We start from the raw sequence: 16,570 nt of genomic DNA, 5'->3' as shown, positions 1-16,570 counted from the left end.
GCTACAACAATGATACATGCTGAAACATGAAAAACTTCAAAAACATTATGCCCATAAAACAGCCAGTGACAAAAAAAGTACATATACACATATAAAATATGATTTAATTTATATGACATATCCAAAATAGGCAAACTTATAGAAACAGAAAGGTGATTACTAGTTGACTCAGGCTAAAAATGGAAATGGGGGGTGGAGCTCGGTTATTATAAATGGCCAAGGAATTTCTTTTGGAGGTGATGGAAATCTAAAATTAAATTGTGGAAACAGATAACAATGTAAATAAACTTTAAAAAATCATTAAATAATACACTGAAGGGTATGAAAATGATACCACAATAAAGCTGAGATAAACAGAACTTTCTGCATTTATAATATACTGAAGTGCTGGACACGTAAGAACTATAACAACTTCATAATGTAGACCCTATTATTATTGTCATCATCTCTATTTTACAAAGAGAAAACTGAAACACAAGTAATTTGACAAGTCAGTGCTAATGAATGACAGGATTTAAATTTAAGTAGCCTGGCTCCAGGATCAGTGAACATACAAACTAACAAACTCTTGGGTCATCATTACTAAAATTAAAGCAATTGAAATCATATTCCAACAGTTTTCAGTTCTCACTGTGTAAGAACCACCTGAGGAACTTAATAAGTCATATATTCCCACCAAACCCAAAACTCAGGAGACTCTGATACTGTAGACATCAGGACAGAGAATCATACTGTAGCAATCATTCCCAGTAAATTTGATACAGATGGTCTGTGAACCGCATATGTGGCGGGGTGGGGGGGACTGTCCAAGAGACACAGATAGCACTTGAAATAAGATTTAAGTTCTTTTCATTTCTTTCATTCATTTGGCTAAAAGAAGAAAGTGTAGATTAATGTGTAGATAAATTTTATTCAAAAGGTTTCTGACTTTTATTTGTGGATGTGGTTTAAAGGTGTGCTTTAAGAAAACTTCAAAAACATGTTGTTAGTTTGTAGTCTTCAAGATTAAGCTTTTAAGATTAATGAACTGTACCTACAAAGATTTTAGAACCAAAGTGACTAAATGAGTTTTTTATATTACATATAATCAATAAGCAAAGTAAAAATAATAAGTGTAAGACTTGAACATGAGCCATCTAAACCTATTTAAGTGAAAGTAGAGATCAATTTCCAAACGGTATTCAAGGATCAATTTAATAATATTGACAAACTTCTGGAGGTTAACAGGATCAGGAAAACAAATTCATAGTATCAATAAGACAATAATTCAGGCCAGAGCCAAATTTAAAGTCTTCCATTCTTTTTTAGAAAGTATGAATATCATGTTCTCAAATGGTTATGTTTAGACTTTATTTCAGCATAAAAAGGTCCTAAGTTGGTCAGTAGAGTGGTACACACCTATAATCCCAGGGATCTGGGAGGCTGAGGCAGGAGGATCATAAGTGTAAGGACAGCCTGAGCAACTTATCAAAATCCTGTCTCAAAATAAAAAAATTAAAAAAATGCCTGCAGATATAGTTCATCTTCAGTTAGAAAGTAAGAACCTTGAAGCTAGGTCTTAAAATCTGAATTCTCTTTTTTAAAATAAAATCTGAAATTCAAAAAAGTAATTGTTAAGACACCATTACTGAGCTCTCTCAGAAGTCGAAAATAGTATGAAATCAATAGCAGAACTACACAAAAACAGCTGGTTAGGATTAAAAGTACAATATCTGGTCAAAAAAAGACATTAAAAAAACCAGATCCACACATCTACAACAATCTTAACCTTCACAGTGATACAGTTCTGTGGTTCTCTGAATTTAATCCTAGAGAATGGAAAACAGATATCCCTCAAATTAAGTAGTTCTCCCCACTACTCAAAATTAAATACAATAATTGTACTAACAGCCCTTGTTTCATTAAGTATCTACTATGTGCTCAGTGTTCTAAGTACTTTACATACATACTTGTTATCTAATCTCAAGCTAGGTAACAAAAAACTTATTCCTCTTCCCTCACTCCTTAGGCTAGTATGAAAGAAATGATCCCCTATAGAGGATATGACCTGTCATTTATGATCTGACTTATTTGTTCCTTCATAAATACATAAACAGGGGTAGAAAATTCTCAAAGATTCCCCCTAAAAATTTCAAAGGCATTTAACCGAACAAACAGGTTATTAAATGTCCAAGATGTACTGTGACTATAATGAAATAGACAAAGGTGAATGTCAAACTGTCATCATACTCTATGAGCTAATTTTGTTGAGTGGGTGAAGTACAAGAAAAGGAGAAGGGAAGAAAGGGTAACAACCACTTACAACACAAATCGGTAAATACAGGTGGTACAGGGGAAAATTGAGGTCTTGAAGACACACATATGAGTTCTCCCTACATCATCTGAATGACTTTGGCAAAGTTACTTAAACTCTTCTTGCCTCAATAACCTCACTATAAAAGGAGGAAATATTTTCTAAGGTAATTGAAAGAATAAAATTATATTAACTATGTAAGTGCCCTATACAGTCTCCAGCTCACAGAATGTATTCAATCAATAGTTATTAACATAAACAATAGACCAGCAATGTGTATAAAGCCCTATAGGGGCTTGAAGAAATAACTACATCTGCCTGAGGAAGACAGGAATGCAATCCTAAGAGGAGATGAAATCCGAATTGGGTCCAAAAAATAATTGGAAGAATTAGAGACAGGAGGTAAGGGGTGGGAACAAGAGTTGAGATGTTTACCAAAATCCTAACACCCCTAATTTAATTCTAGAAATTAAATGCTCAGCAGAGGTTCCTGAATTAATTCTCTAGGTATTTCTACAAAATACACCACTTTATACTGAAATTACCTATTTTGATAGATATATCCTACACAAGACTCTAAGTTCATCAAAGCAAGAATTGTGACACTCAATTTTGTAGCCCCAACATCTGGCCAACCAACTACCACAAATCAGGTATTCAATACATATATTTTCTAGGAAATATAAGCAGGTCTTTTTCTCTCTAAAGCCTGAAACAATCTTAACCTTGAAAAAATTTGCTATAACTCTGAAAATAAAAACACTGAAACAAATTAAGAAATGATAATATCTCAACAACTAAATTCAATAGTATGAACTCAAGAATTTACTTTCTTCATCTATGGAATATTTGAAAAATAAACCTGCCTTAGTGCCACCCTCAACCTTTCCATATAATAATCCTTTGATGAGCTAGGGATGTAACTCAATCATAGAGCACTTGCCTAGCATGCATAAGACCCTGGGATCAATCTTCAGCACAATAACAGAAAGAAAACAGAAAAAAAGAGGGAGGGAGGGGGAGACTTTGGTGAGAACAAAAGTGAATTACGTGCATGCACACATGTTGGGGCAGGGGTACCAAGTAAGGCAGGCCTCTTTAGTTTTAGAGAGTTTCAAGATAACTGATTTTAATAGGCAATACTACTCATACACAATACTCCATTCATTCTCACTTCCCATCCACCCCCACCCCATTTTAGAACCTCTATTTTGTCATGAATGAGACTAATCAGCCCCCATCTCTAAATAAAGCAGTAGTTTAGCTGAGCCCTCTATACCAGTAAATTACTGCCTTGCTTACTATAGCAGATTATATTTCTTAAAAATGGCCACAACATTTCTCTGGTCCTATAAGCCCTTCTAGATAGAACCTTACCACTTCCATATCAAGAGATGAAATCTAATTCTCTTCCCCTTGAATCTGAATAGACTTGTAACTGCTGTCACCAATGATTTGATGGAAGTAATGCTTTAATGACTTCCAAGGCTAGATCATGAAATACGAAGGCAGCTTCTATCTTTCTAGCTTGGACACTTGCCTTTACAGAACTGAATCATCACATAAAAAGTCTGACTATTCTGAGGCCATCAAGCTATGAGGAAGCAGATAAAGAGAGAAGACTTGTATAGGCATTCTAGATTACAGCCTCAGTTTAAGTCCTAACCAAAATCAACAGTCAGACATGAAAGTGAAGATGCTCCCAGATGTTTCCAGTCCACTGATCGCTTCTTTGAGTCTTCCACATGAGAACCCAGACATCCTAAGGTAGAGGTAAACCTCTTTCCTGTGTCTTATCTGAATTACTGACCTACAGGATTCATGAATATAATAAAATGGCTGTTCTGCACCCTTAAGTTTGGGGTGGTTTGTTAAATTGCAGTGGCAAATTAACAGTTAAGAGTTTTGATAGTTACTGTTAGTCACATGTTTATCACTAAAGATAAAATTAAGTGCTGATTCATCTAAAGCCACAGAAGTTCCTGTTCACCTAAATGTTATCAAACTCTTGACCACATGATGTTTATAAATTCTATTTTGCTGCTTTGGACATGATTTTGACATTTCCACTTTCCCTCCAGTTTCATGTTACAAATTCATTATTTTTAAACATGTATTTCTAACTTCCTACCCAAATCACTAAAACTCCTTGGCCTCTAGTCTTCAGAATTTGGTACTCAGTGACTATAATGCCTTACTTATATCATTAAAAACTGGTCTGAATGGCAGTTGCCATATTACTCAGGGAGTAAGGAAAAAAAACAATTTAATAAAAAATATGATTTAATGATTATCTTAACTCAAATCTTACATCTTTTCATAAAAAGCAGACCAATAAGGCCAATTACCTATGATATAAAGATAATCCAAAGCAGTAAATAAAACATAAATATGTCTTTAATTTGTATTCCCCAATTTTTAAAACATATCTCCCTTTTTAAATGTTTTTTAATACTAAAATAATTTTATATTCTCTAGTCACCAAACAACTGTATGGGAAAATCAGTATACAAATATATGGCAAGAAGAAATCTCTTTGGGGAGTATAATGGTTAATTTTAGTTGTTAACTTGACTGGATCAAGGAATATTGAGACCTGGTAAAGCATTATTTCTGGGTGTACCTGTGAGGGTGTTTCCAGAGAAGACTGGTGTTTGAGTCTAAAGACTGAGTAAGGAGGATCTGTCTTCAATGTGGGCAGTCACCATTCAATCAGTTGGAGGGTCAGATAAAATAAAAAGACAGAGGACAGAGTTAGGTCCCCTCTTCCCACCTCTACCACCTGCATTGCCCCTCTTTCTCCTGGAGCTGGGTCCTCTTTCCTTCATCTTCAGACTGAAGGTTAAAACATGGGCTACCATGGTTCTGAGGCCTTGAGACTGAGTCACATTATCAGCACCCCAAGGTCTATAGCTTGCAGCCTACTGTAGACATCTCAACCTCTAAAATCACGTTAGTCAATTGCCCTAATAAATCTCTCTGGAAAACCCTTGCTAATAAAGAGAGAAAACAGCCAAGAACTCAGGTAGCTGAGACAGAAGGATCACAAGTTCAAGTCCAGCCTCAGTAACTCAGCAAGGTCCTAAACAACTTAGCAAGACCCTGCATTGAAATTAAAAGGGCTAGGGATGTAGTTCAGTGGTAAAGCACTCCTGGGTTTAATCCCCAGTGCCAAAAGAGAGAGAAAATACATAAAGAATAATTCAGATCTCAACTGAAGAAGAAAGATCAATTACCAGTTAATCTAATGTAACTAGTTCTCATCACTAGCCAAATAAGAATCTTAAATTGATGAATAGTAATGGTAAAAATAATAATGATAATAATATCTAATGAAAACACAGACAGCAACTTTTACTTTTGTTGTTTCTTACTGACATTCTTTTTTAAATTCATAAAATAAACAAGTTGGAATTATTTATAATTCACAAGGCCAAAACACTTTCTGATAAAGACTAATGATCAGAAACAAAGAAGGTTAACAAAAGTTCTGCTCATTAGTTTACAGAAACAAATACTTAGGTAATCATGTCCTCTTCATGTTATACAAACGACACAACTTATTTGAGTAAAGTTCTAGTCAGTGCTCTAGGTTGACCACGTAAAGAAAATAATACATGAGGGGAAATTCCATTGTATCTAAGAATATTGTATCCACTAGGATAAACATAAACACAAAAGTCTTATTTTTAAATCCAAAATTTCTTTTGACATATAAAATTTCTTAGGATAAAAATATACAATCAGCACAAAAACACCGCTAAGTGAACAAGCTCAATGAAACGCATTTTATGGTTTCTATTTTGCTAACTCGGTCACAGTAAATGGGAATTGTCATGATAAAATGATTGCTTTTATGAAAAGAACCTTCTTTATTACTAACCAATCAAATTTCATTTTTATTACTGATGTAAAAAAGTTCAAACCCATGATTCATTTAGAGCATACAAAAATAAGAAAAGTGTTCAAGAACAGTGTAGACGATCATTTACAAAGCAATAAAAAATTAAAGTATGCATTTCTCTTACTGGCAAGGCAAACGATTCTCTTCTACATATAAATGTCTATAGTTAAATTGCTGAATATTATAAATTCTGTCTTTAAACAAAAATGACTGCCTGGATTTTCAAGATCTCATCTCTATTTGCTATCTTCAGTCTATCTGATAACTAACTGCTGATCAAGATATTTTTAAAAGTTTGAAAAATGTTAAGTAGTTTGACCATATTTTCTTTCAATTTTCATTCAAATATGCAAGACTTGAACTAACATAAATAACTCAAAGGTATACATAAAAGTAAAACTGACAAATTTTACAGGGCACTCATCACCAAAATCTTTTAAGTTTAAATCTAAAATTCATGAACTTGTGGTATATAGCTCAGTGGTAGAGCACTTGCCTAGCATGTATGACACCCTGAATTTGAGCCCCAGCACCACAGGGGGAAAAAAAAAAAGAAGAAGAAGAAAAAAGAACTAAACACACACACACACACACACACACACACACACACACACACAAAACCAGAACAAATATTTGTCCAAATTTCAAAAGGTTAGTAAATTACAGTGTAACTTAACTGATAGGCTTCAAATACAGCAAGGCTAGCAGGGCACAATGGCGTATGCCTGTAATCCTAGTGACTTGAGGCTAAGGCAGGAGAGTCCCAAGTTCAAGGCTAGCCTAGGCAACTTAGTGAGAACCTATTTCAAAATAAAAACAAAAAGAGGGTGTGGTATATAGCTCAGTTGTGGAGTACCCCTGGATTCAATCCCTAGTACTGTAAAAATAGATTAATAAATCTCTAGTTAGATAGATAGATAGATAGATAGATAGATAGATAGAAAGACAATCATTTGCAAGGTACTGGTGAAGTACTAATTCAGAAAAGATGATATAGGAAAAAATAAAAATAAGAATACTCTGAGTATTTCCTGCTATGCAAAATGGTAATGGAATACCAGACACTCGAAAGTAACATCCTCAAAAGACTCCTTTACTATGGGACAATAATAGAAATAATAGGAAGTTTCATGTACTAAGTATTTATTATGTATCACCTTATACGAGGTGATTAATATACATCATAAGATATAGTATCCTCGTTATACAAATGAAGAAAATGAGGACTAGAAAGGACTACCCAATATCACAGAACAAGAAGCAAAGCTAAACTTAGACCTCAGTTTCCTCCAAAGACTTTGTTCCCTAACCTTTATACTCTAGTATCTAACTGAATTTCAATTTTCTTAACTATAAAGGAATAACACCTATCTAAAAGATTAAATTGCTAATATTAGCAATCATGAAAATAAATCTTTTAGCACTGTAGCTTTAAAAAAAAAAGGAAGGTTACTCTTATTAGTAACCAGCTATGTCTAATTAACAGGCCTCCAGTACAACTTATGCCGAGATTCAATTTTATAATGAAGATAAATATGACTAAAGCACATCAAATATAAAATCATGAAATAAATATCCCATAGTAATTTATTACCCAAGGATAAATTACTAAGATCAACTTTAGTAACCGTAATAACTGTCGATGTTTCATGTTATTGAAATAAATTGTTTCCTGTTTACAAATAACTTTTAAAAGCTTTACAGAAATTGCATCTATACACAGGAAGTTGGAGGCAAAACCAAGAAGAAAAAAATGACAGGAAAGAGCTAAAAATAATATTCATGAACATTAGGTACTTCCTATATGCCAGACACAATGCCTAGCATTTTAGATATTTCTTCATCTTATCTTTAAAAATATATATATACTATTATCTTTACCATTTTATAAGAGAAAACTAAGGCTTAAAAAGGCAGGTCTTTTGCCCAAGGTCATAGAGGAAGTAAATGAATAAGAACCCAGATCTGACTTTCACTTTATGATCCACCAGGAACACAAAAAGTGAAGGAAATCCCAGGCATAGTGGCACACACCTTTAATCCCAGCAGCTCAGGAGGCTGAGACAGGATGATCACTAAGTTCAAGGCCATCTTCAGCAACTTAGTGATGCCGTAAGCAAACTAGCGAGATTCTCTCTCAGAATATAAAATAAAAACGGTTCAGTGGTTAAGCACCCCCTGGGTTCAATCCCCAGGACAAAAAAAAGGGGGGAAGGAAGTGATTGATATTGCAGGAGATTTTTCAGTATCTCTCTCTCTTCTTTCGTGTATATCTGTTGGCCTTGTGAAATCCTAATACCTAGCGCCACTCCTGGCACAGGATGGGCAAGTCAGGTCTGTCAACCACAATACTCCACCCCTTTTGGATAGTGGCTGCTCCAGAAGTCGTCATGAAATCCAAATGGTGTTACTCAATCCTCCCCTAGGACATATTCATACCCAACTAACTGTAAAAAGAAAAAAAATCAAAAGACAAAAACTTATTTACTGGAAAAGCTCGCCACTTAGAAAAACAAATCAGGTGAAAGTGAAAATACACAGGTTGTTCAGAAAAAAAATTTAAGACAATTCAATATCCATTTTTGTTCTCCTTTTAAAATTCTAAATTCAGCCTATCATCATCAAGAGAGTCAAACTATTCATTCAAAATCATAATTTACCATTCCTTTCCATTCTGCAAAGCTAAAAGAACAATTCAAATTCTTCTTCCACTTTAAGAAATTTATCCAAAAAAACTACTGGATATGAGGTAGGAGTTTAGGGATGTCAAGACGGTAGAAGCAATGTGGAAGAAAAATGCCTCCAGAGTATAGGACAAAGAGATGAGTCATCATGTCCCTATTTATGATATAATTCCATTACCATGGTAACTCCTACCATAAATGACTTACCATAGTTACTTCCACCACAAGTTCTGTATTCTGATTAGGCAAAACCAATGGGAGCAAATAGTACAAGGTTTTCAATCAGGTTTGTGGAAAGGAAATGAGACATAGGACAAGACTCACTGAGACGGGTTCCTTGAGTCACTCTCCCTGGGGTGCCTCCCTTTTACTTTATGGAGGGAACTTTCATTTTCAATAAATCTACGCTGTCTGTTACTTCCATGTGTCTTGCTCAATTCTAAGTTCAGGATGCCAAGAACCTGAACCCCATGTGGATACACCATACACACACTGCTATCATATAGTTGCAAAAATATGTATATGCATGTGCTGTTTACAACAGAAAAATCATATGCACAGGTAATGGCTTTGGCACACATCAAGTTGACTAGACTGGCTATATTTGCCAAAATTCCCTTTCTAATAAGTCTCTAGTTAAGGTAGCCACAAGGGATATTTTACAGCAGGTGTCAGGAAGATAAACAAGAGGAGACAGTCATTTTGTAGCGTATAAACTCTTTCTCCCACTTAATCTAACACAAATGTAGATGCTGTTATAAAGGAATTTTGTTGACATAATTAAAAGTCCTAATTAATTGACTTTGTTCGAAAGGAAGATTATGCTGAGTGACCTGATTTATCCACTATAAGCCTTTAAAATAGGGCCATCTTGACTTCCTGCCTTATGCACTTTGAACTTACTTGGCTAGCTGCACAATAATAGCATGACCCAATATCTTGTGTATGAATGAGGGAGTATGGGGCAGTAGAGATGAAGAACCTACTGCTTCTGCTTCTCAGGTTGAATTAACTAATACAACACCCTAAAATCCCACATTAATATGACCTCATTTAGTAAATTACAGTTCCATCACTACAATTAAATACTATATAACCATTCAAATATGATGTATAATTCCATTCACAGACATGAAAAAGAGATCCCAATATGCTATATGACAAATAGGTAAACAGGTTACAAAAAAGGTATTCACTTTATATATTATCCATGTTAGTGTATTTTTAATTGAGGAATGATACAGCTTTGTTCACCAAAGTTTTATCTTAATGTAAGAGGTAGGGCTATCGCTCAGCGTTATGACACTTGCCTAATGTACACAAGGCCCTGAATTCAATCCCCAGTACTGAAAAAAAAAAGGCTTAATATTGATATTTTCAAGGGGAAAAAAACTATAAATCTTTCTTATTTGAGAGGGGGGAAAAAATGTTACTTATACATTCAAATGGTGTCCAGAATCTTAAGAAACAGGAATTGTCTAAATAAAGTAAACATTTTGGACAAAGAACAATATGTGCTAAGGTTGGACACTACAAATAGTTTAGAAGGTTAGAGTTCAAGGAAAGGAATGACAAGAGAAGAAGCTAGAGAGATAGAACAGGACTTAGTAATGGAGACTTTTATATGCCACTTCATTCTACTGACACTGTGAAATCAATGAAAGTATTAAAACAAGAGAAGTTACACCAATATTTTAGGAAAATAGAAATAAAACAAACAAGCAAATTAAAAAAAAAAAAAAAAAAAAAAACTCACTGAGGTTTGCAATATAGACTCTTTAGGAAGGAGGCCAGACCTAAAACAAGGAAATCAATTCAGAGACTAATACAGAAATCCAAGTGAGAAATAACAAAGCCTTGAACTAAAGTAATAGCAGTAGAGATAGAGCAAGTAAGTCATACTAAGGAGTAAGAACAGAAAACTTGGTAAAGGGCCAGTCACAGTGGTAAAATGCCTATAAACCCAGGGACTCAGGAGGCAGAGGCAGAAGGATTTTAAGTACAAAGCCAACCTCAGCAATTTAGCGAGGTGCTAAGCAACTAGGCAAGATTCTGTCTCAGAATAAAACAAAAAACACTGTGGATGTGCCTCAGTAGCTAAGCACTCCTGAGTTCAATCCCTGGTACCAGAAAAGAAAAGAAAAGAAAAGAAAACTTGGTAGGGAATGCACTGGTATTAAAGAACCAGAAATGGTTCACTAAACTGGGAAATTCTGAGAAGGTACTGAAGAAACAGAAATGGTTCACTAAACTGAGGAATGCTAAGAAGGCTTCTTTGTTAGTCAGCTTTCCATTACTCCAACAAAATTCCTGAGAAAATCAACTTATAAAGAGGAAAAGGCTTATTCTGGCTCACAGTTTTGGAGGTTTCAGTCCATGGTAGGGCAGCCTTAATACTTCTGGGCCTGTAGCAAGGCCATATATCATGGTGGGGAACATACAAAAGAACAAAGTCATTCACCTCATGGCCAGGACAAAAGAGTGTGTGTTAGTCAGTTTTTCATGGCTATGACCAAAATACCTGACAACTTAAAAGAGGATAAGTTTGTTTTGGGCTCACAGTTTCAGAGTTCATTTCATGGCTGGTCAACACCATTGCTCTAGGCCTATGAAGAGACAGGACAGCAAGGCAGAAGGCCTGGTAGGGAAACAACTCATAGCAGCCAGGAAACAGAGAGGAGAAGGGGCTGCAGGGAAGATGCACACTCCCACAGCCCATTCCAAATCACCCAACTCCTGCAACTATGCCTACAGTTACCACTCAATCAGTCCATTCCAACTGGATGAATTGAGTAGGTCACAGCACTCATAATCTAATAATTTTACCTCTGAATATTCCTTCTTTGGGGGAACATCTCAGAAATAGAGATGGAGAAGTTCTCACAATCCCCTTTGAGGGCATAACCAGAAGACCTCCCACTTGGCCCTACCTCTTAAAGTTTCCACCACTTCCCAAAACACAAAGTCTGAGGATCAACCAAGGCTTTAACATGTGGACCTTTGGGGACCATTTCAGATACAGACTATGACAGTTCTAAAAAGATGTCTTTATGAACGAGGTTCTCAAGGAAGGCACTAAAAAAAAATCACAGATAGATGGAAGATGACTTTAAATGTTTCCAAAAGAAATATAAAAAGCATGTTATCTCATGTTCATTCAAAGAATAATAAAGTAAATGCCAGGTATGCTAAAAATTAGTGTTCACCAAACAAAACCAATTCCTAATGACTTATTTAGTTATAATAGGACTAAACTAATTTTAAATATACATATAAACTAATTTACATATGTATATATGTGTGTATATATATGTACATATAAATATATACATATGTGTACTTAAATATCTCAACCTTTTTGAGGTTCATAACTTGAAGAAAACCATATGACTACCAGAAATAGAATACTGTAAACAGTTGTTGCTTCTAAGTCATATTTAAGTCACTTACTTAAAAGTCAAACCCAAGATTTTGGATGAATGATTATTTTAGTCTGCCATACAGAGAAACAACATGTATCCCATTCGTTTATAATAAAAAAAAATTTTTTTCAATTTAAAAAATTATACTCATTTAGCTTATAAAAAAGTAAAATATGCTATTAAAGAAATTTAAACAATTCAGAAATAAAGTTCCTACACTCTCCATCAACAGCCTATCTTTATTTCCCTGAAATTCCTAGTGAAAATTAGTTGAATATTCTTCTCTAAGTTTTTCTGTTTATGTAAACATAAACATGTCTACATAAGGTTTATTTGAGTTACAATGAGTTCATACAAGATATATACCACTGAAGAACTTTTTACTTAATATGATTCTAACCTTGAAGTCATTATATTTAACAGGGTGTACCTCTTCATTTTTAGCATCTGACAAATATGATGTTTTGGTCTATGTATACATTGTAAAAAGATTAAATAAAATGAATATAGCCATCACCTCATGAACTTTTTGTGTGTGATGAGAACATTAAAAATCTATTTTTAGCCATTTTGAAATATACATTAACTGTGGTGGTCATCATGCAATACAATAAATCACTAAAACTTACTCATCCAGTTAAATGTACTCTTTGATCAACATCTCTTCTTTCCTACCCCACACCTCACCCCTTCCCCACTTCTGGTAACCACTTCCCTACTGTTTCTACAAGATCAGCATTTCTACATTTCAGACATAAGTGAGATCATACAGTAACTGTCTTTCTGTGCTTACCTGATTTCACTTAACCTAAGATCTTCCAATTCCAACCATGTTATCAGAAATCATGGAATCACTTCCTTTCTGAAGGCTGTACAGTATTCCACTGTGTTTTTATATCGCATGTTCTGATGCTGGGAATTGAACTGAGGGCCTCACACATAACAGGCAAGCACACTACCATTGAGCTATAGTCCTAGTTCCAACATGCCACATTTCTTTATCCATTTATCTGTTGATGGACACCTAGATTGCTTCCCTATCTTGCCTATTACGATAGCACTGCAATGAACATGAGTACATATAACTCTTCATTATACCAATTTCTATTCCTCTGGACAGACACTCAGAAGTGTGAATGCTACATCAGTACCCTAATTTCATATACATTTAGGACACTTCTAGTACCAACAGTGCTACAATTAGTATCAGTTATATTTCTTTACATACTGGTCCTCAGATTTCTATCACACAAATTCCCAAAAGGGGGATTTCTGGGTCAGAGGATGGCATTTTAATAAATACTGCTATGTTAAGTTTCTAAAGATAATAATTTAGACCCACCAACAGTTTTGGGGTAACTGTTTTCCCCATGCCCTTATCAATATTAGAAATTATCATACTCATTTTTATTCATCTAACAAGATGAGAAAATTATCTATTAATGATGGATAACCTATTCATTATATACTTGATTTTCCCCTTTTGTGAAATGCTTGTTCAGGTTCCTTGCCCTTGATTTTGCTGAGTTTTTTTTTTTCAATTAAATTTGTTTTCTTATTAATTTGTAGAAACTTATGATGTCCTTCATCATGCAAAGCTATTAAAACTTTTCCACAACCAACTCTGTCAATTTTTTCTCTTATGGAATCTGGCTCTGTGACCTGCTTAGGACTCTTCTGTTATCCAATATTTTCCAAATAATCTCCTGCATTTTCTCCTATTTATTTTCTTCCAATTATATTATTACAATTTGATTTGTGTTGCTATTTGACATTTAAATCTTTAATCCATTTGGAATTTATTTATGTGGTGCTATGACTTAGGAGCTGTTCCAACACCATTTATTGAATTATCCATCTTTAAATGCTTCCTCCTAGGATAATAGATCACTATAAATAGCTTAAAATGGCAGACAAAATTCATAGTAATTCTTAAACTAATTGATGAAGAATTTCACACTTACTATAAGTTTATTCAAAGACATTCATCATTTTCTCTTTAAAATAAAAATCACAGATGGGAGTGATCTACAATCACATGCCTGCAATCTCTACTACTTGGGAGGCTGAGGCAGGAGGATTGCAAGTTCAAGGTCAGCCTGGGCAACCTAGTGAGACTCTGTCTCAAAGTAAAAGGGAATGTAGCTCAGTAGTGGAGTGCCCCTGGGTTCCATCCTTAATAGCAGGGGGTGGTCACATATTGAGATACGTGCATACAGTATATCAATATCAGCAGACACTATGAAATGATTTAATATAATAGTAATCCAAGTCACTGATCTAACTATATGAGCCAGATTTTTTTAATTTTTTCAACTAAAGTGGCAAAAATAAAATAATTTTTGCTTGAAATCTCAAGAGTATTCATTGATTCGTTACAGATATTTTAACAGGGGTTCTGGATACAATGGAGATCAAAGTCAGTCTGACCTCTGCTTTAATGACGTTTACCATCTACTGGGTGTTTATCTCTCTTAGAAAACAATGTATTCATTTTAAGTGGAAAAGAAAAAAAAGAAACGGATGTTCACACAAATGCAGAGAAAAACACTTTGGCAAAGTATAACGCATTCTTACTTCCCATTTCCAAAATGTTACTTTCTTCTTTCAAATGTACTATTTATCCTGATAACTGTCTCATTACTATTGTCAAGTTGAAAACACTGCTAAAGTTTATTCCATTAACCTACACCTACATACACATGTCTAGTCTTCTCACTTTCTCAACAATATTTAATTTCTTTCAATACAATAAATAAAAATCCTCAGTAAGAAAATAAATATGATAAATCTATTTACAGCAGTCACGTTCGGTCCAACAAATCAAAGGTATTTCTTTAAAGTACATGTAGATTTAAAGCTGTTTCAAAGGATCTTAGACTTAACCGCAGTATTGTGTCTATGGAAGAGGAAGTAAGAACGGGGTGTGGGGGGGCTCAATGACAACAAGTAACAAGAACAACTCACTGACAGTCACTTTAAACTTGGGGTCCCACGACCGAAAACACCGCCCCCATTTGAAGCCTCGGGGCAACCGGCTCTGTGACCACGCCCCCCACTAAAGCGCAACCTACCGCCTCCTCCACCCACCCCAGGCGCTCCCAAAGGAATGGGGAATTGGACAAAGCACCGCCCCGGGAAAGCAGATTGGGCTCATGCCCCTGCAGGGTGACCTTGGCCCCTGTGCCCTCCTCAGTTTTCTCATCCGTAAAGTGAGACTAGTACTCGGTGGACACCTCCACCCTCGGGGCCGAGGTTCGGCATCTAATGCCACAAGGCTGGAAATTGTCCAGCCCTAAATCCCACGCTGCTTCCCGCAATGGCCCCGCGCGGTCCCAGCGTCTGTCCCCAGCCACGCGTGCTACCTGCGATCTGGGAGACGAAAGCTTCCGCCACCAGAGACATGTCGGCTGGGCAGCCCCGCGCCCGGGTGCCTGCTCCCGGCGGCCGTCAGCGAACTCCCAGGCAACTCCGCGGCTCTGGCAGCTAACGAGCCTAACCTAGCTGAGGCGCAGACTCGTTAAACCCACCCAGCAACTGCAGCCGCTGCTGCGAGGCCCCCAAGGTTACCGCCAGACGTGGTCAGGAACTTCCGGTGCAGCTGACAGCGGCGCGCTAGTACTTCCGCCGTCTCGCCCCCGCGCCCGTCCCGCTTGCGCTACGCTCCCTGCCAGTGCCTGGCGGGTGAGAGCACCATGCGGACTTGGCTCCTGCTTATCCCGCGAGCTGGTGTGGGACGGAGGATCCGGAAGTTTCGGTGTCCTTTCTTCAAGCAACGATTTTGTTAAGCAAGGAATAACAATTATATGCTCCCATTAGACAGCAGGCTCTTCAAAAAGTGTGTATTTATATTTATTTCGTCCTTTCAACAACTCATCAAGATGATATTGTTATCGCCCTGTTAAGGATAAGGAAACAAGCTTAGAGAGTTTAAACTGCCTGCTCAGGGACGGCCCAGAAACCAAATTAATTCCCTTTATTCCACTAAACTGCCGGGTTGATTGGTCCATAGACAGACATTAGTGTTAATTATTTCTTTACTCAAAAATGCTTGCCAGAAAGAAGGATGTTTAAGCTGCTTGTAATTTGAAAGTGTGTGCTTCGACTCAACTCTCATCTTGGAGAATAGGATGCTTTGCTTTCACAGGCTTCTCACCTCTTGAGAGTGAGGTGGGCAGGAGAAGGAGGGGTCACTAAATCCCATAAGTGAATCCTTCCCCCATAACCCAGCCACTGCTTAAATTATATATACACTATTGGCAAAAAA

At 36.1% G+C, this 16,570-nt stretch overlaps 1 protein-coding gene across 2 annotated transcripts in view; it reads right to left on the bottom strand.

Annotated features, from left to right (window-relative positions):
• The window catches only part of Mtx2 (metaxin 2), a 58,952-nt gene extending 43,042 nt beyond the window's left edge, over positions 1 to 15,910 (bottom strand). The window contains exon 1 of one of the 2 annotated variants that reach the window (XM_047546705.1): positions 15,669 to 15,910. In XM_047546705.1, the coding sequence (XP_047402661.1) occupies positions 15,669 to 15,708 (40 nt within the window). In that variant the 5' untranslated portion in view covers positions 15,709 to 15,910. The remainder of the gene's footprint in view (positions 1 to 15,668) is intronic. The other variant, XM_047546704.1, reaches the window with a different exon arrangement.
• Between the last annotated feature and the right edge of the window lie 660 nt (positions 15,911 to 16,570).

Source organism: Sciurus carolinensis, chromosome 3, assembly GCF_902686445.1.
Source record: "Sciurus carolinensis chromosome 3, mSciCar1.2, whole genome shotgun sequence".
NCBI classification, from domain to species: domain Eukaryota; kingdom Metazoa; phylum Chordata; class Mammalia; order Rodentia; family Sciuridae; genus Sciurus; species Sciurus carolinensis.
The sequence above is the reverse complement of the archived record's forward strand: the minus strand, read 5'-3'. Positions and strand labels throughout refer to the sequence as shown.